Source organism: Bidens hawaiensis, unplaced genomic scaffold (assembly GCF_021521415.1).
Source record: "Bidens hawaiensis isolate Kalapana, Puna unplaced genomic scaffold, B.hawaiensis_p1.1 tig00041138_1, whole genome shotgun sequence".
NCBI lineage: Eukaryota > Viridiplantae > Streptophyta > Magnoliopsida > Asterales > Asteraceae > Bidens > Bidens hawaiensis.
Window position 1 is genome coordinate 17,112 of NW_027497271.1, and position 19,774 is coordinate 36,885.

Genomic DNA, 19,774 nt, shown 5'->3' on the forward strand with positions numbered 1-19,774 from the left:
GTTGTGATTCTTAAATATCTTTCTTACTATTTTTTATTTTTTTATATGTAATTTTGTTAACTAAGGAAATTAAACTAGTAAACAAAAAATTAGTGAAATACACCAAGGACAAAAGAAAATAAAAAGAAAACGTTTATGCTATGGTACTAGGTAAACATATATGTATGTTTTGGTTAATCAGATTGAGTATCATTTAACATTATACTCTCCTCATACGCTATTTTTTAGAACTGATCATATAACCGAATACTTGTCATGTCACTCCAACGTTATTAAACAAAAATACCCCTTACTTAATGTTAAAATATACGAGGTTAAGTAATTAGATAAAAACGACAAAAGCCGTAAAACTTTAAGGTTTCAAATGCAAAAAAAAAAAAAAAAAGAATAATAATAATATAAAAAAAAAATCCTTTTGGATGAAAGTAACAATTGCAGCCAAATCTTTGAAGGGTAGTTTAATAAAAAAAATAAATTATTTCAATATACATAATAGCATTTTTCAACCATAAAAATTACTCAAACTTGGAATATCGATAATGAAACTATTTGACACCAGTTAACTTTAACTAACCTAAGTGGATTAGTTGGAAAGTTGGTTATTACTTCATTTTTAAGTTTAACCTAATATTATTTAACAATGACTTTAAAATCACTAAATCGTAATAAGTTTTTAATTATTTCATTTCACAAAAATCCAATATTGTATCATTTTATACCTAAATTCATTTTTAGAAGCTTTAATTTTATATCATTATGATTTCTTAGTTTTCAAAGAACAACTCATTATAAACTTTCAACATATATGTCATTTTTTCAGAGAGTAAACTTATTTTTATAAATTAACAGTTTTTAAAAACCTCAACTTTTATATCCTTTTATAGAATACCAACTTAATTATAACAGCTATAGTTCCTAAACTTGTTTAGAAAAATTGAAATCTTTATATTATTTTTAAATTTACATAATATCAACTTACGTAAGTACATTTATTATTCAAACTTATAATTTTTGAAATATCATGAAATATTTCTATATAAGTTTATTAGATGAAATTATCTGTAAGGGTGGTGGGGTGGAAGCGGGTAAACCATCACAGGTACCTCGGCTTTGCGGGAACACCGCCGCCACCCCCATAACTATTGATGTGAGGGTATGAAATCCAGGAGGTGGAACCCGCGAACTATCAAACAAATATAGCCGTTGAACGACTATATTCCCCATTAAATTACCCCTTTTTATTTGATACTTTCCAATTAAAAACATCTCTCTCTTGATCTCTTCCATTGTTTTACACTCTTCAAACAAAAAACACAACATTTTTACTCAATTTTCACACTCTACTATAAGTATTCAAATAAATATAGTGGTAAAGGAGCCGGTAGAAAGGCCAATAGAGGAGTCGGGGGAGGAGGTGGTTCTAGCTCGTGAGGCGCCAGTAGTCGGATCGTGTTTTAACAGATTTTGAACACGTCTATTAGACTACCAGGGACCGCTCTCTTAAAGCCAGCCAAAATCCATTATATCACCAAGAGAGTGTTCCTGAAATAACTTTACACTACATTTACAAACTTTTCAAAGACTCATGTTTTATTTATGTAACATCTACCATGATCATACTACAAAACATTTCCCAATAAATATCATAAGAAACATAAAAGAATACACAATAATTCAAATACCTACAATTCACTAGCATTATTAGGTGCCAAATGCAGAGCAAGTTCATCAAAAACAGGCATGTTTCTAACAATTTCAACAATCTGAGTCAACTCTCTATGAACATAGTTAAACCGCTCTTTGGAAATCATTGATTCTGAATATAAAGTTGAAGTGAGAGAATGAAACGCCTCAGAACACTCATCCGTGTTATCTTGAGGCGTTATATGATCATCAGATATGACTAAAGAACTATCGATTCGCCACCTCAGCGGGAAATATTTGTCGGGAATTTGAAAGTAGTTTTTTAGTACAAGTACTCGAAGCGAATGTCTGCGTAAAATACCTGAGTGTTCATACTCTTTACACGAACAATGAACTTGTTCATTATCTGGTTTCCAGATTACCAGACACTCCCCTTCAAGTTTATTATAATGTCTCGCAAGAAACGATCCGTTTGACATATCGGTTGCTGCGTATTGCATGCATAGCACAAGTTCTTGTTGTAAAGCGTTAAACGCAAAAGGTGAAAGAATGCTTCGAGCGTGTTCTTCCAAGGGTAAACATGTCTTTAAGGGTAAACTTGGCACCCTTTCTTTGTTTTGAAAAGCAGCATTTGCAGATACACTTACCTGATGAAGAGGGTAAAAATGTCAACTTTCTGGATTAAGTGAAAGAAAAAAACCGCAGATGTGGCAAAATAACAAACAGATCAAAGCAGAAGTCAACACTTATTGATCGTTATGTTTTAAACATTATAAACAAATATAATGTATTAAACAAGATGATGAACCTATATTGCTAAACAATAATTAATCTGACTTTTTTAATAAAGCGGTTTGAGGTTTTAAGCATTAAAAAACACTTTAGGTGACTTTCGACCCACACAACCCGTTAAATATTAAAACTTTATCCGTTTGGATCAAATATGCAACATCTAGAAAACTGAGCTTGAATAATGAGCACTATAAAAAGAAAACAACCTTCTTGACTAAGTGTAAGAAAGAAGCCTGAGGTGGCAATGGGTCGGTGGGTCAAAACGGGTTCAGGTCAAAGAATGTAACTTTTAAGATGAGTGCAAACAGGTCGGATCAGCCGATCAGCCATCTAACACGTTTTTGCCCATTTTTTCAATTTTTTCCCCTTTTGTTTTTAGTAAAAAGGTAAAATTGTCATTTTTTTAAAAACCTGAAAACTTAGCTGAAATCCATCCCAGGAACGAAAAGCGTGACGATTTTGCAAACAACTAGGACCGATTCCATAAATTATATAAGCTAGTGACCAAATATGAAATTTTAGCAAACCACAGGGACCATCTGAGTAATTTACTCAAAAAATAATTTCGCTACAATAATAATCGTACTTTTTTTAAAACATAGATGATTTTGTAGGTTTTAACTTTTAAGTATTGAACACACTTGTCTTGACTTCTGACCCGGTCAACCCGACCCGTCTTTATGAGTTTAATCACAAACTGAGTTTAAAAAACAAACCCTAAAACGAACCTGTTCATAAAAACTCTTGAAAGATGAATGTGGAGTCAAAATATTCTTCATAAATTTATCAACCGACTTCACATACTCTACTGTCATTGTACGGGCCAGAAAATAACCTCTAATATAAGCAACGGGCCAAAAAGCTCGATAAGAAAACAGAAGAGCCACATGTTTATCTGATTCAATTCCAAATCGGGCCACGAGGTGATTCCATTGGTTCTCGAAATCCTCAATGTTTTCAAGATGACACACCAACTCAAACTCAGTTTTGAACTCGGGATATTGCAACCCGAGTGGCAAAGAAAACCAGCTCGATAGTTTAGATATCACGTGCCATATGCAAATCACGTGTTTAGTGTTTGGTAACTCGGATGCTATCGCATCTCTTAGGCCTGGATCTAGGTCGGTTACAATTGTTTGTGGGTGGGTCCCTCTCAAGCAGTGGCGGATTCAGGAATTTTTTTTGGGTGGTGCACTACTTTTATATGTTTCAATTTCACCGAGTCGGATATATAAAATTCCGGGTCGGTTTGAGGTTCGGTTCGGTTCGATGGTTCGGGAAAAGTTCATTACATAATAAAAATACGATAAAGTAATAAAAGAGACACCGTCATTAAAAATTAAAAAACACATAATAAAAATACGCTAAACCATTCATAATTTGTTACTAACAAACTAACAAATTAAAACCAATAATCTAACAAACTAAAACTAAATTTAACAAATAGCTTAACAATTAAGTAGTTAACACTTAACAATTATGAACAATTAACATTTAACAATGAATTATTACCTTCAAAGTGGCAGGATTCGAGACTCCGAGTAAGAGTAGGCAGTGGCAGGAGGACGGGGATCAAAGACGGGATGAGTGGCTGATAGAATGATAGACTGATAGAGTGAGTGGCTGATAGACTGATAGACTGGTTGGTCAGGGGTTGTGCGGGGCAGGCGGGCAGCGGGAGTGGCTGAGGGAGGCTGCTGGCGCCGGCGGACGGCGGTCAGTGGCTTACGGTGGTCATATACGGCGGCGGACGACTGCTGTTGCCTGTTTGCGAAGAGAGGCGCTGCTTTGCTTATGTTTGTTATAAAAACCCTAACATCAGTTAGGGTAACATAGTAAGAAAAAAAAACCGGGAATAGAACCTGCGACCTCCGGGTTACAAAACCCACAAACTACCATCCGGGCAAGCACTTTATATGTTTTTAAGAGGTTCCAGTATAATTTATATGGTGGTTCCTTTATTATTTTCTATATATAAATACACTATAATTTCGAAACTCGGGTGGTTCCGCGGAACCACCCGTTACTACCGTAGATCCGCCCCTGCTCTCAAGAATCGAATGAAAGCCTGTTTAGATACGTGATCACAATAAGAAGACACAAAAGGAACAAATAATAACCGATCCGTAACCGAAATAGCCGGAATAACCCCCGAATCCAACCCAAAGCCGACTGTTTGTTTATTGATTTTTCAGAAAATGAATTTCCAGTTCATTTTTGGCATGTACTGAAAGCCGAAAAACCACACTGAATTGACTTTTATAACAGAACTGAACTCGTAAAAACCGACTTTAATTATTGAATTTACAGGTTGTAACTTGTAAATTTTATCATTGAATGTTTATTAATTTATGAAAAATAATAATTGGTGTAGCCTAAAAACTTTAGGCCCAAATATATAATAATTAATTAATCATTTCTTAACAAAAAAAATCGACCCGAATTCATTATGCTGGACCATTTTATGGCCCAAAAAATTCAAGCCTGAATAGCAAAACCGAACTGAATCCATTGTGAAAATCAAAAACCAAAAAAACCCAAATCAAAGGGTTTTCAAAAACCCAAAAATTGAATTTTCGGTTTTTTAGTTCAGTTTGATCATGATGAGATTTTAACACCAAACCTGTAGGGCCCACGAAAACGACTGAGAAGTTTCATCTTGAAGCAAAACGCACCCGAGCAAAAAAGCCCGACCCTGATTATCAATCCCAAACCACACACCAAGAAGCATATTATACGTTATGGACCGATAAGTCGTTTCAAACGTAACCACATCTCCAAAAACCGAAAAAGCCCGAATCGAATCCCCATAAGCCCACGCAACATTTTCAATTTTGCCATTTTCATCAGTCGTGTAATTATAGATAAACCCATCGTCCCGTTGTGCTGCAGTTCTAAAACTTTCAAGAACCGCTAACATGTCGATTTCCCGTTTCTCGGTAAGTAATGCATCGTTCTCTTGAACGGTTTTTTTGCAAGTTCTCACAAAGTTTCTAACATCTTTCTCTATAAACGGCAATTGACCCGGTTGAACCCCTTTCTCCAATTCTAATACTTTTAATATCCGATTAACGGGAAATCCCGCTTTAGTAAGTAAAAGAATGCGTTCTTGATCAGGTTCTTGAATTTTCCTATACACGGGCAAAAGGCGTACTTGATCATCTTCTAATAATTCATGATTATGAATATTACTAAACTGTGAAACATACCATTGTGTCACATTATCAACGATTTCTTTAGTTAAATATAACTTTGCATCACAACCACATCTTACTGATTTCCTATCTCTCGGGTGTTCCACATTCGCCTTTTTCTAGGCTGATTAAACCCGGACCGATAACAAACAAAGTCTCTTCTATAAACCCCAAGGTTTTGACTTTCTGTTAAATTAGGGTTTTGGAGTCCAGAATCATCATAAAACCTCAAATAGAGAGACGCTATGTTAATCATATCTAACTTAATAACTTATTTATGAAATCTATAATATATATAAACGAAGAAATAAAAATCCTATATGTCGCGATGTGGTCGCTTCCTTTTTTTTGGAGTCATCAAATTTGCTTGATTTTTAAACGGAGGCTTCTCATGCATTTGACCCGAATTCATGGGTATGAGTCTTACCAAACCCAGATATTCCTTAAACGGGTTATAACATCTCACTAAATTAAAAATTATTCTCACCTAATTATTTATGTAAAAATCTTATAAAATAGGATATAATAAAAAATAATATCTTATTTATTTTAAAAAAGATATATATTATTTAAATTAAAAAACCAATTTGTAATAAAAAAAATAAACGGGTCTTGGGTCTCATCAAACCATAAGTATATTATTAACTTTCATAAATATTATTTATAATTAAAAAACCAATTTCATAGTAATAATAATAATAAACGGGTCTTGGGTCTCATCAAAACCATATAGCTTTTAAACCGGGTTATAACGTCTCATTTATTTGTGAAACAATTTATCATCAAATCATAAGTATATTATTAACTTTCATACAATAAAATAATATAAATAAATATTATAACAAAACAACCCCCGTAATACGGGGGCCAAAAACTAGTAAATATATAAAATAAAATAATATTGATTTTTATTGGTCATTTTTTGAAGTGTTATGTAACGTAGACTAGTAGTCTTCTACGCTTTAAAAACTTGAAACTGAATGTTCAAACACACGCAAAAAACTTGAAGCCGAGTAGCCCTAAAACTTGAAAGTTCAATATCGAGTGGATCTTATTTTTTTAAACAGTTTAGTTTTTTAACGATAAGTTTGACTATTAAAAAGAAAGTAACATTGTAGCAGACAACTGCGTGAGACCTCTCTTGTACTTTGATGTTTGGACTAATGAGAGATTGGTACTATAGCATTAGTTGTAATTTCATATATAGTATAATTAATTTCTCTAACATAAAATTGTATCTCACATTCCGTCTATAGTGCTAGATATCCGATAACTTATTAGTTTTCAGCATTGGGTAAAATATAGGTATCTCATATATCTAGTAATTTGTTAAAACTTGTTGAAATTTCCAAAAACATTTCTTATTGTGTACAGTTTTTTTTTTTTTTTTTTTTTTTGGCTTAGGCCTTGTTTTTGTTGACCCAGACTTCAAACCAATAATCAAGAACACACAATAGCTCGTTTTCGGACACAACTAGACTAAAACTCAACACATATAAACCTTTACATGTATTCTATATATGCTAATCAAATACTAATCCTATTCTAACTCAACCTAATTGATCAAATAAACTATTAAAATCTAAGTGATGAACCTGAACAATTAAACTAACTATTACATCAGACTTGATATCATTACAGTTTTTCGATTTTCAATTTCTTAAATATTATAACATTAAAACTGTGATCCTAACTAACTATTACACAACAGTCACTCTTGCAATTTATCACAAGTCTTAACAGTCCCATATATAATTACCAATAATCCCCACAAGAACACTTGCCATCAACAAAATGATGAAACCTATTAGAATCTCTAACAACTATCAACCTACTAACAATCTTTGAAACATACTTCAAAAAAGTGTGACAATCACCACAAACCCTAAGATTCTTCATTATTCTAATGGGCAATTCTGACTTCCTTGTAAGAACAAAAGCCACAGCAAGTTTCTCACTATGATAACTCAAAACCTCCTCTTGATTCTCGGTTTCAAGATCATGAAGCGCGTATTTAACCTCGGGCACGTATCCCATCTCCCTCATTCTCCCCTGCAGCTCGAGGACCTTTTTGTAAATATCATCAACTTCAGGGTGTGATTTATCAGAAGCAACAAAAACATGAACGCCATCTTTCATACTCACCCAACTGCAACCAGCTTCTTTCTTAACTTCTGCTAACTTCATTAAAGACCGAGTCCTTCGCATATCTTCCCATTGGCCTTTAACCGCATGCATGTTAGAAAGAAGCACGTAATTAACCGCATTATACGGGTCCAGTTCCAATAACCTTGATCCGGCCCATTTACCTAACGTTATGGCCTGTTCACTGTTTGACCTACAACAAGCTCCAAGCACGGTTCGCCAGATCAGTACGCTCGGGCTCATTGGCATTTTGTTTAAAAAATCCTCCATTTTGTCCAGCTGGCCCGCACGTCCAAGAATATCCACCATACATGAAAAATGTTCCATTTTTGGGGTTAGCCCGTATACGTCACTCATGGAGTTAAAATGGTCAAACCCTTGGTCAACTAAGCCCATATGGCTACAAGCTGATAAAACGCCAACAAACGTCACATGATCCGGAACGTGACCTTCGAGTTTCATTTTTTCAAAAATCTTTAACGCTTTATCTCCGTTTCCGTGCCTCGCGTACCCTGATATCATCGAATTCCAAGAATAGACGTTTTTCACCGGCATTAGATTAAAGAAACGCGACGCGTACTCGATTCTTCCACATTTTGAATACATGTCAACGAGTGCACTACCGACCACTATGTCAGCGTCCACGTCAGCCCTAACTGCACACACATGGACTTCCATACCGCGCTCTAATGTTGCTACTGATGCACACGCGCTAAGAACACTAGCCAAAGTGAAGCAATCCAATCTTTGACCATTGGTCAACATAAATTTGACCAAGTCCATTGCTTTAGCCAACTCCTCGTTATGTATGTAGCCGGAAATCATTGAATTCCAGCTCGTTTCGTCTCTTCGGTTTCCCATTTTTGAAAAAACTTTCTCACAATCATCCATTTTTCCACATTTCCCATAACACATAATAATCGCATTTTCAACCGCGGTTTCATCAGCAAAAGGGCATTTTAGTAATAACCCATGAACTTGTCTAACCAGCTCATGTTCAAAACATATTGCCCCAAAAACATTTACAAAGGTTATCAAATTAGGACGCCAATCATCACGCAACATTTCCTTAAAATACTCAAAAGATTCAAAAACTAAAGAACTAGAATCAGAAAACGCACCAATGATCGAATTCCAAGAAACTTGATCATATTCTTGCATAAATGAGAACACTTTCTTGCAGTTATTTAGACAACCCGTTTCAGAATAAAAGTCAACGAGAGAATTTGAAACCGAAACATCTCTATCAAGTCCAAATTTAACACCTTCACAGTGTATTTGTTCACCTGACCTTAAACACTGCAAACGTGCACATGAACTCAAAGCACTGATTATTGTAAAGTTTCCCGGCTTCAATTGACTTCTTCTCATCTCACAAAACATCTTAACCGCATCAATAAAACACCCATTTTGATCAAAACCGGTAATAATGGAGTTCCATGAAACTTCATCTTTGTTTATCATAAGTTTAAACACAGAGTAACCATCCTTAACCGATCCACATTTGGCATACATGTTTATTAAACTATTTCCAATCGCAACATTGGAATTGGTTAATCCGTTCCGGATAACATAACCATGAACCTCCTTACCCATTTTTCCACCTTCATCCAAATTATAAAACTCACCAAAAGTGCTCAAAAGAATCACATAAGAATCAGATGTTAATTTTACTATAGGTTTCATTTTTACGAACACTTCAAGCGCTTCTTCTCCATGTTTTTGTCTTGCTAGCCCGACCATTAGCCCGTGCATCGATACAACATTTTTAACATCCATTAAATTAAAGATTTTTTTTGCTAATGAAATTTGGCCTGATCTTGCAAACCCGCTCACCAAAGCACTTCCCACATACAGATCAAAAAGAAATCCAGATTTTTGTATTGTACACATAACTTGTTCGAGTGGAAACAAGTTGATTTCAGATAACATGGAAGCTGCTGTTATTATGCTTCCAAATGTATACTCGGTTGGATGTAATCCCGATTCTTGCATACCAGAAAAAAGTTTTAAAGCACAGACCGCATCTCCTTTATTAGAATAAACCGAAATAATCGAATTCCACGACACCAAACTTCTAACTTGCATTTGATCAAAAACACAAAAGGCATAATCGGGTGAATCCATACAATTCCCATACATCGAAATCAGCCCGTTACACACGACTTCATGAAAAGCATTCAATGTTTTCGAAACAAACCCATGAAGCTGCCGCCCAAATCGAATCCCATGAGACTCTAAAGCCTGGCAAGCTTTCAGAACACTACCAATGGCATAATGAACGGGTGGGAATCCCGCACGAATCATGTCCCGAAAAACAGTACAAGCCTCATTAGACATGTTGTTACGGGTATACCCTGATATCAAACATGACCATGAAATCGAGTTTCTCACAGGCATTTCGTCGAACACTTTACGTGCAGACAGCATTTCACCTGTTTTTGCATAGATGTTAATAAGGGTATTGAGTAAGAAGACATCATAAGTGTAACCATTCTTGAGAATATGTAAATGGAGTTGGTTGGAATCCTGATGGGAAGAAGAGTACTGATACCGATTGATAAGGGATTCAAAGTGGTTGGTAACTGAAGATTCATTGGATAATTGTGTTGAAGAAGTCGAATTTGACGGATTATTGTATTGGGTATTGAGAAAATGAATGTGTTTTGAGTGCAGTAACGATGGCGCGAATGTGGAGTTCGAATAATACGAGAGATGTCTGTGCCTAGATACGATGTTTCTTTGTAACATGATACACTTTAAACCTTTTATGAATGAAATCAAATTGTTTTTACAGTAGAAAAATGGGAAAGAAAAAAAAATTGTTTCTTTTGTTAAATGAAGGTATAATATTTCGGGGGTATTCGGGATTGCTTATTTTATCAACTTATAACTTATTGATAAGTAATAAAATGTTTGATACTATTTTAAGTGTGAGAGGAAAAATGTAATAAATTATATTTTATAATTAATTAACTTATTGAAAAGTTATAATTAGTTTTCATCTAAATTCTCTTAATTTTCATCTCATACGTCTTTTTTTTCTAACTAAGAAGGAAGATATTATTGGTGTGGTAAGTTGACGATCGATACACATAAAGTAAAAAAAAGGACGATGGGATGCATTGTCCTTTTGTTTTTACCGATCTGAAGAAACACGGATCCAATCCTGGGGTATGGGTCCTGGATCCAATGAATCCACAGGGTAAAATACGGATAACTACTAACACGGTATGAGTACAACTTCCCAAAGCCCAGTGATCGGAACCTGCAAAACAGACAACGTGAGTCTCGTTACAGGAGGGACAAGAGGGGGGTTTTCCTGTAACCACCCTCCGGCGTGAGAATCAGTAACGTTCGAAAAGGAGAAAGTACTGAAAACTAAGTAGACTAAGTGTAGTCAGAATGATTATGAGTGAATGAATGTGTACCTCATATGGTTTGACGAGGTATTTATAGCCGAAGGATCAGGAAGATGATTGGACCAGCTGTCCTCTTCTAGAAGATCTCAATAACCACCTGGACGCGTGTCCTCTTGTGATAGGTTGAGCTATACGTCCCATGTGCATGGGTATAACAACCTGGACACGCATCGCCCAATGATAGGACGGATTGCACCCTGGTCATGTGCACGGTTATAACAACCTGGCCAGGTGTCCTTTGCTCATTGGCTGGTAGGTCACGTATTCTTCAAGTAACAACCGTGGTCATTCTTCTAGAGGATAGTTAATTGGTGACAACTGTCCCATTGGCATTGCCTTCTGGTCATCTTGGCGGGCAAACGTCATGTCCTGCGGATGAGTTCTGAGGGTGCCAGGATGCTTCCGCGTATGGTACGGGGACGTTCTTCCTCTACCGTAATGTGCGGGTGATCCATATGTCCCGCGGGTGTTATGTGAGGAGTTCCTCTATGACCCGCGGGTGGTACTTAAGGGTATTTGGGTCTTTTTGGTACCTACCTCTATAAGTCCCCCCCAGTCCAGTGTTTCTTCCGTGTGAAGTCTTTATGGGGGTGAAATTCTGGACTTAATGTATGTTGGGGTTTTTGAATTTTTGAAGTTAGGTAGAAAATATCTTTTGTTGGTATAGATAATCATGAAAAAAGGACAAGTTGGCCACTAGCAGGCGCGTGAACAGATGATGGAACGTTTATGACGGCTGTCACTGTACCCGACTGTACAACTTTTCGTCTTTTTCGAATTTCCCGCGTGACGTGGCGATTGCTTATTAGACGATGAGTTTCTCTCTCTACTGTTCATATCCCGTCGCATTAATTGCGATGGGTATAAATAGGGAGAGAAATCTTCTAGTCGAAGTTTTATCGCCTTTATTTGCTGATTATCTTCTTTGCTTTCTTTCTTATAAAGCACTGAACTTTCTTATTTATCCTTTCGTCAAATCCTTCTGCAATGTCGAACGTTCAAACTGAAGTTGACGAGATAGAAGTTTCATGGGACTATTCAGAATATGAAAAGTTATTAGAGATGTATGGCATTCCATCGGAGTGGGAATCGGAATTCCCTTCTCCTGGTTCCATAGTCAGTTTACCACCACCTGGTAAAAAGGCTGTCTATTCAGATTATTTCATTTATGGGAATTTCCGTTTTCCCATAACGAAATTTTTTATGAAAGTGCTAACTGCCTATGGGATTCATTTATCCCAACTGCATCTGCGTGCTGTCATGCGAATTCGTTACTACGAATTCGTATGTATAGCACGTGACATAGTGCCACATGTTGACCGGTTTCCGGTTTTTTACCGTCTTGCCAATCGTGACGGTTGGTTTACATGTCAAAGCTTTTCCGATAGGAGTCTTAGCTATGAAATCGAGAAGGGGTCCGCCAACTGGCGCAATAAATTTTTCTTGATTTATGAGGACGCGGTACCTGTTGCTATGGTCCGTCGCCCGGTTAATAGCACTCTTCCGGACGTTATTACAGCTGCTCACGAGGGGCGTGATTGGTTTCGCACCCTAATGGCGGAACCAACACCAATGCGGGCACTACCTGAGGAGGCCCTTGTGTAGGCAGGCATGAGCCGCTTGTGGCCATCGGAATTTATGGAGCCTATTTTTGTTGGTATGAACGAACGTAAGTTGTCTTTATTGCTTTTCCTTTTCCTTGGATCTTTTTATGACTGATCTTCTATCTTTTCAGGTCGGAGTTCTATGATTAACGCTCTGTTTGAGGATAGGGGTTGCGTCCGTAAGAGCATTCGTGATGCGGGGGACCTACCCGTCCTTGAGAAAACCAAGTCCCGATTCCTTTTTCCAAAGAAGGTGCGAGCTGAACCCATTGTTTCGGACGCAACCTTTGAAACAGGTGCGTATGTTCTAAACCCTCCTCCCCTTAATGCCATTACTTCTGACGGGATGATCGCCATCCTATCGTCACGCGATGATGATGGCGATGCTTCTAAGTTTTATACCTCTCAAGAAGAGAGGGATTCTGATGACGATGCCCCTGCCCCTGAATCTTCTTCTGTCTCCCATTTATTGGCAGAATTGGAGAGGAAGAGAGCTTTCTTGGCTTTTCAAGCAAGCCAAGCGGACGCAAAGGCTGCGGACACTGAGGCGGGACCTTCGAAGAAAAAACGAAAAACTCATCGTCCCAAGAAGCCACAGTACAGTCTTGCTGATCGTATTGACACGGTAGAAGGTACGTATTACCCTAGAAGTACTTTACTTTTTTGGGTTGTTATCTAAGCGTAAATTTTTGGTGCAGATCCGTTAATCTTCTCGGAAGATGTGTCTGAGAGGTTGCCTACTCCGACTCCTCATACTGAGAAGCAACCATCTCCTCTTCCAGAAAGAGAGGCGGAGGACAAGCCTCCCGCTCCTCCTACTGAGATTGCCGCGGAGGATCGGCCAACGTCTCCTCTAATTGAGACGACTACCGGAGAAAGGCTAACGACTCCTCCGGTTGACACTGCCACAGCTGAGCCTGTTGTTCAGTCTGAAACTGATAATCGTTTTGCTTATCTTTTTCAGACTGGAAGTGCTTCTGGTGATCAGGGAGACAACCCTGCTGTGAATGAGGAGGGTTACAGGATTAATGAGTCTCCTCTTCGTCCTCCTCCACAGCAATCATCTTCCTTCCCAGTTCGCCTTGAACCTTCAGGTTCCCATTACTATAGGGACGCGAACTTGGGCGATAAGCATGATTTGTTTGTCCCTCCATGGGACATTACTAATGGATCCCGTTTCACTGACCCTTGGGTCTGCATGAGTTTTGTCCAACATTGTGCGCCACCCGCTGAGATGGCGTATCAACGTGACCTCTCCCGCCACGACCTTCATACAAACGTATCTTATCATCTGGCTAATGCTTTAGCCGGTAGCCAGGAAATTTTACATGAATGGCGTACTCTAGGCGGGAAGCTGGGAGAAGCTTATCGGGCCACTGAGGCTGCAAAGAAAGAGGCTGAGGAGCACTGTGTTGCTGCCCATACTGCTAAATGGAAGCAGGCGGACGCGGAGAACGCCCTCAAAAGTGAACAGGATCGCAACGCTGCCGCTGCTCGATGATGGAAGGAAGCTTGTGAAAAGCAGAATTCCCTTCTTGATGCTGCCCGGGTAAAGGATCAAAAAAGAGAAAGATGATTTAGCCCGGGCTTAAGAAGCAAACTCTGCCTTGGAAAATCAAGTGGCCTTTCAAGGCACTCGAATCCAAGAGCTTGAGGCGGAGTTGAGGTTGTAGAGGGAGCAAGCTGAACTCAAAGACAAAAATGCTGCAGAGATGCAGCCTACTTATGACTCCCTCTTGCATGCTCAAGCGGAAACAACTTCGGAGTCCCAAGCGTTCCAGATGCGAGCTGAGCGCGTGGAACAGGACCGTCAGTGGTTCCTTACTCGGGGAGTTGATGCTGTAAGTTTTCCCCCTTTTATGTTTATCTTTCGTTTTGATATTGGGAACTTATGTTTTTATCTCTGACAGGTCATCCGCCACATCAAAGGAAGTGTCGAGCTAACTGACAGCTTTGCTAATCTGATGGCTGCCTCTTCTTCGCTTGGACGCGTGAGGGGTTTTAATGAAGGGGTAACCTATGCTCAGAGTAACCGCACGTTTAAGGATCACCCTCTTCATGGCCTTGATGTCAGGCAGGAACGCTCCATAAGGATTAAAGAACATGATGACCTGGTCTTCCCTCTCCAGAATATGCTTCCGGAGTTTGCTTCCGCTCATGACGACGTGCAACAATTATGGAGCTACTTAGGTGAAGAGTCTAAGGGTGACTCTTCAGAAGACATGTCATCGAAGGCTCCGGGAGACAAAACGACCTCAAATCCTTAGAATAGGTTTAGATGTTTTGTAACTTGTAATTTTTCTTTCCAGTTTTGTAATCATCTTTTGAGTAATTAATGAGAAAGAACTTTTTTGTCTTTTATGAGTATCCAGCTGTTTGTAGGAAAATATCCTTAAGAGATTTTTTGAAATTTGAAATTTGAAATTTTTGAGAATTAGATAATCATGATGACGTGGCTGAGAGAAAAACTTCTTAGAGACAACTGATAGGACGTGTCTGACGCCCTTAACAGCCTGTTTGCAATTTCTTGAATCTCCCGCCTGACGTGTCAGTCATCTGGTGGTCCGCGGTTTCTCTCTCCTCTGGCACTCTATCAGTCTCATTAATTGCGATGAGTATAAATATATCACTTGTGATTTTATTCTAACTCTTATCATTTTCAAACACTTCTTCTTTCAAATCTTCAAGCCTTAAAACTGTCTGAGATCTCTTGCTTCTTCTTATTCAAATGGCTGGAGAGAAGAAAGGTACCCCCACCATTCGTGACGTTGTTGTGGCTCTGAAGGAAAAAGACTTTGACAACGTTGTTAATGTATATGGATTAGCAACAGAATGGGAACTGGAACGTCCGGCGAAGGGTTCTGTTGCCACCCCGGTCGCCACCGAAGAAGATGGCGGTGTATGTGGACCATTTCACGACCGGGATCTTCCGTATCCCGGTGACAAAATTCGTCCAATCGATCTTGACAACTTATGGGATTCATATATCTCAGGTCCATCCTTTTGGGATGTTGAAGATTCGACACTTCGAATTCTGTTGTCAAGTTCGAAATTTCGAACCGTCTGTCGGCATGTTTGCCGTATTCTACAAAATGGCCTTCCGCGATGAATTGTATAGTTTTTCTTCAACCGGGAAGAATGTGATAGGTACGGAGTGGATCCGTAGCCTACATGGCTGGAAGCCGAAGTTTTTCTGGATCAGGGAGGAAGTTATCCCGTTCCCAATGATCCGTAGGAAGGTGAAGGAGGCTATGCCGGTGGTTCCGGCTGCTGCATACGAGGGACTTCCCTGGTTTATAGCCCTGACTGCCACTCCAACTCCCATGCGTCCAATCCATGAGGGGGCGATGGTGAGTGCGAAGATGAGCCGACTATGGCCATTCCCAGAGTTGGAACCCTACTACGAGAAAACTGATAAAAGTAAGTCTGATACACTCTTGCTTTTTTTAACCAAATGTCTAATCTCTGACTTTTATCGTTATTTGTGCATGTGAGGGTTCCACCTTCGCTACTCTGTTAGATCAGGAAGGGGGAATGATGGTGCGTCGCCCAATCGATCCTAGGGATGTGCCCTTTTTGGAGCGCACCAGCACCAACTTTTTGTTTCCCACCGCGTTTCGCTCGGAACCAATAGTTTCCGAGGCGATGTATGCCCAAGGTGAGGAATATGTTAAGAAATGCATCCAGAAAGGTGAGGGCATTCTACAACCCCGACCCGTGACTGCTATTACTTCCGGCGGGGTGATTGTACTCTTTTCATCCAGTGAAGAGTCGTCACTCTGCGGAGGAAGTTTTTCGGCTGATGCTAACAACGTTGTGGACTCAAATGCAGGTCTCACCCGCCAAAGAGCCACCACCAGCCAGGCAGCGGGTCAAGATGATGTTAACGTTGTTGCGGGGGGAAAACATCCCGCGCCTGATGATGTTACCATTGAAGGTGAGCCTCAAATTGCTGATGCGGACATTTCAAAGGTGGCTGGCAAGCGCAAGGTTAACCCTGCCAAAACCGCCCCTAAGAAGAAGTCCAAAAAGGCAAAGCCTGCTGCTTTGGAGGCGCGTCTGGATCAACTTGATGCAGAAGATCCTTCGTTGGGTAAGTTAAAAAATTTCTTCCATTTGTTAACTGTTATGGATTGGAATTTTTCTAACCCACTGTTAATGTTATTCAGTGGACCTGGATAACCTTACTGAAGGTGTTTCGGGTTTGAAGAGTTCAACTCCTCTTCCGCCACCACCATCTCCGCCTCCCAACACTGCCCAAGATCCAATCTTTGTGACTGATGGCTCTCCATTGAAGGACAAGGAGACTGACAATGCTGATCGTGTCAGTATGTCGCCTTCTTACAATGTTCATCATTTTAGGGATCAGGGAGGCATGAGTATGTTTCCTCATGCTCCTCAGACTTCTCCAGCTCCGCAAGAAGAAGACCCTACTCCTCATCGTCCGCGTTGGTCCCTACGTCGAGATTCGACATTTCGCGATGTGGACTTGTGCTTTAAGTATCTGCGGGAGAGTCTTCCTCCCGCTGAGAGGGAGCGACGTCGCCGTAGTATTCGTCAAGAATTACTGAACTCCAATTCTTATCATTTGGCGAATACTATTTCCACCAGTTAGGAAATAACCAGGGACTGATTGGAGATGAATGAGGAGTGGGATGAGCTGGCGGCCTCCGCATCCGATGCCAAGGAGGAAGCTCTTAAAGCTATAAACGAGGCCCGGGAGAACCGCCAGGCTCTGGAGGCGGAGAAGGTTGCTCGATCCGCCGCCGAGGAAGCCAGGATTGTTCTCCAAAAACAACTGGATAAACAAGCCAAATTGGTGGAGACTCTACGAGCTGAATCGGCGGCCAAGGACAAGTGTTTGTCTGACCTTAATGCCAAGAACCGAGATCAGGCCTTAGAGTGTGCTGGCCACAAGATGTATCTCGTATGGGCTAAGGCGGAAAAAAAATGGTTGTTAGCAGAAGGGATTCCCAAGGTATGTATCTCTTCGTTGTTGTAAATAATCTCAGTGTTTGAAGTTACTTATATGTAATTATTCCAACAGGTCATTGCTGATGTCCGAGCGAGTAATGAACTTGGGAACTGTGTTGCTATCCTCTTGAAAGCATCCAAGCAGGCTGGCCGCCAGTTAGGTTTTCAGGAAGGCTACCAGTTTGGTTCAACTTCCTGGCTTCCTGAAGAATATATCTTGGCTGGCCAAGATACTGCTGTTGTCCTTGCCCAAAAAACAAGGATTTTGATTCCTTGAAATTTTCTTTGGCAGAGTAGATATCTGAGTTTGCAGATAAGGAGGATAGCATGGAGCAACTAAATGTTCTTCTTGACCTTGGTGAGGGAGATGTAGAGGATGCTGATGACGCAGAGGATGAAGGCGCGGACCACGAAGATGCCGCGCTATAGATAGATTTTTTCTTTTCTTTGTAATTAACCTTTCTATGTTTGTAATCCCTTTTGTATGAATAAAGAAGGCTTGTTTTTGCATCCGATACTCTTTGTTTATTTTTTATAATATAAGTGTTTGTAGGATCTTCTTTGTATGCCAATAAAGGATTACATAACGATACAAGTCATAAATGACTTAAATGAAAATTTCTATAAACGAGGCGTAAGCCGAATTACAAAAGATTAAATTACATAATTTGTGAATATCTAATTGGGTACGCAAGCCAAAAAGAAAAACATTTTACATATAACATTTCTTTAGTTGGGCCTCGTTCCAAGTTCTAGGGATCTCGGTCCCATCCAACTTTTCTAACTTGTAGGCACCTTTAGATAAAACTTTCTGAATTTTATAAGGTCCTTCCCAAGTTGAGGCCAACTTGCCCGGAGGCTTCATTGTTGCGGAAGACAAAGTCTCCTACATCGAACTCACATCTTTGGACCCGCGAGTTATAATACCTTTGCAACTGGCGTTTGTAATTGTGCTCACAGATCAATGCTAGTTCTCACCTTTCCTCTAGGAGGTCAAGGTTCATCCGGAGTTCATGATCATTATCATCGATCAAAATAATTCTAGCGGATGGAATCCCAATCTCAGCCGGAATCATGGACTCTGTGCCGTAGTTTAGACTAAAGGGGGTCTCAGAATTGCTGGAATTCTTTTGGGTGCGGAAGGCCCATAGTACATGGGGCAATTCATCAACCCAACCCGTCCGTTTAGTCCCTAACCTTGCTTTGATTCCTTCCTTGATCGTCCGGTTGGTTATCTCAACCTGACCATTTGCTTGCGGGTGGGCTACAAAGGTGAAGGTTTGAGAAATGTGTAACTCTTTTAACCATTCTTGTAGCCCACTGTCCGCGAACTGAGTTCTGTTATTGCTAACGAGTTCCAGAGGAAAGCCAAACGGGCAGATTATGAACTCCCACAGGAATTTCTTAACACTTGCTGCTGTTATGGAAGCAACCGGTTTAGCTTCCACCCACTTCGTGTAGTAGTCGATAGCTACTATCAAAAATTTAACGCGTCCAGGGGCTTCAGGGAAAGGTCCCATTATGTCGTTAGCCCATTTCTGGAACGGCCAAACTGAAGTGACTGGAAGGAGCTCGTTCTTTGGTCGTAGCGTGTTAGGAGCATGACGCTGGCATGAATCACACTTTCTGATTTCATGCACAGCATCCAGATGCATTCCTGGCCAATAGTATCTGGCGTTCATTAACTTTGCTACAACCATGCGCGGGCCAGCGTGAAGACCACATATGCCTTTATGTATCACACCCCAACCTACGGCAGAAATGCCGAGGCGTGAACTGATTGCCACAGCTCGCAAGGTACTATCATGCAATTGTAAAGCGACAATTTCTAATTAATTTATTAATTTTCAACGAACATTTAAGTACAACAAAAATAAAGAAAATTACAATACAAAACCAACTATTCTTGTTTATGTTTAACATCCTAAGGTCATCTCTACGTGAGCTTCAGTTCGATAAGCAATCCAGTCTATAACCTGCAAATGCGTACAAAATATAT

At 39.6% G+C, this 19,774-nt stretch overlaps 1 protein-coding gene and 1 pseudogene across 1 annotated transcript; both read right to left on the reverse strand.

The window, feature by feature from the left end:
* Window positions 1-1,516: 1,516 nt before the first annotated feature.
* On the reverse strand, window positions 1,517-5,886 carry LOC143592669 (putative protein FAR1-RELATED SEQUENCE 10; annotated as a pseudogene).
* A 1,407-nt stretch (window positions 5,887-7,293) lies between these two features.
* LOC143592655 (putative pentatricopeptide repeat-containing protein At5g09950) lies at window positions 7,294-10,650 on the reverse strand. The gene has a single exon (XM_077072524.1). The coding sequence runs from the start codon at window positions 10,524-10,526 to the stop codon at window positions 7,386-7,388; it is 3,141 nt and encodes a 1,046-aa protein (XP_076928639.1). The 5' UTR covers window positions 10,527-10,650; the 3' UTR covers window positions 7,294-7,385.
* Window positions 10,651-19,774: the final 9,124 nt, after the last annotated feature.

What these genes read in the sequence shown, in the direction of transcription:
- LOC143592655 (XM_077072524.1), bottom strand. Translation starts at nt 10,526, where the DNA reads ATGTTACAAAGAAACATCGTATCTAGGCACAGACATCTCTCGTATTAT.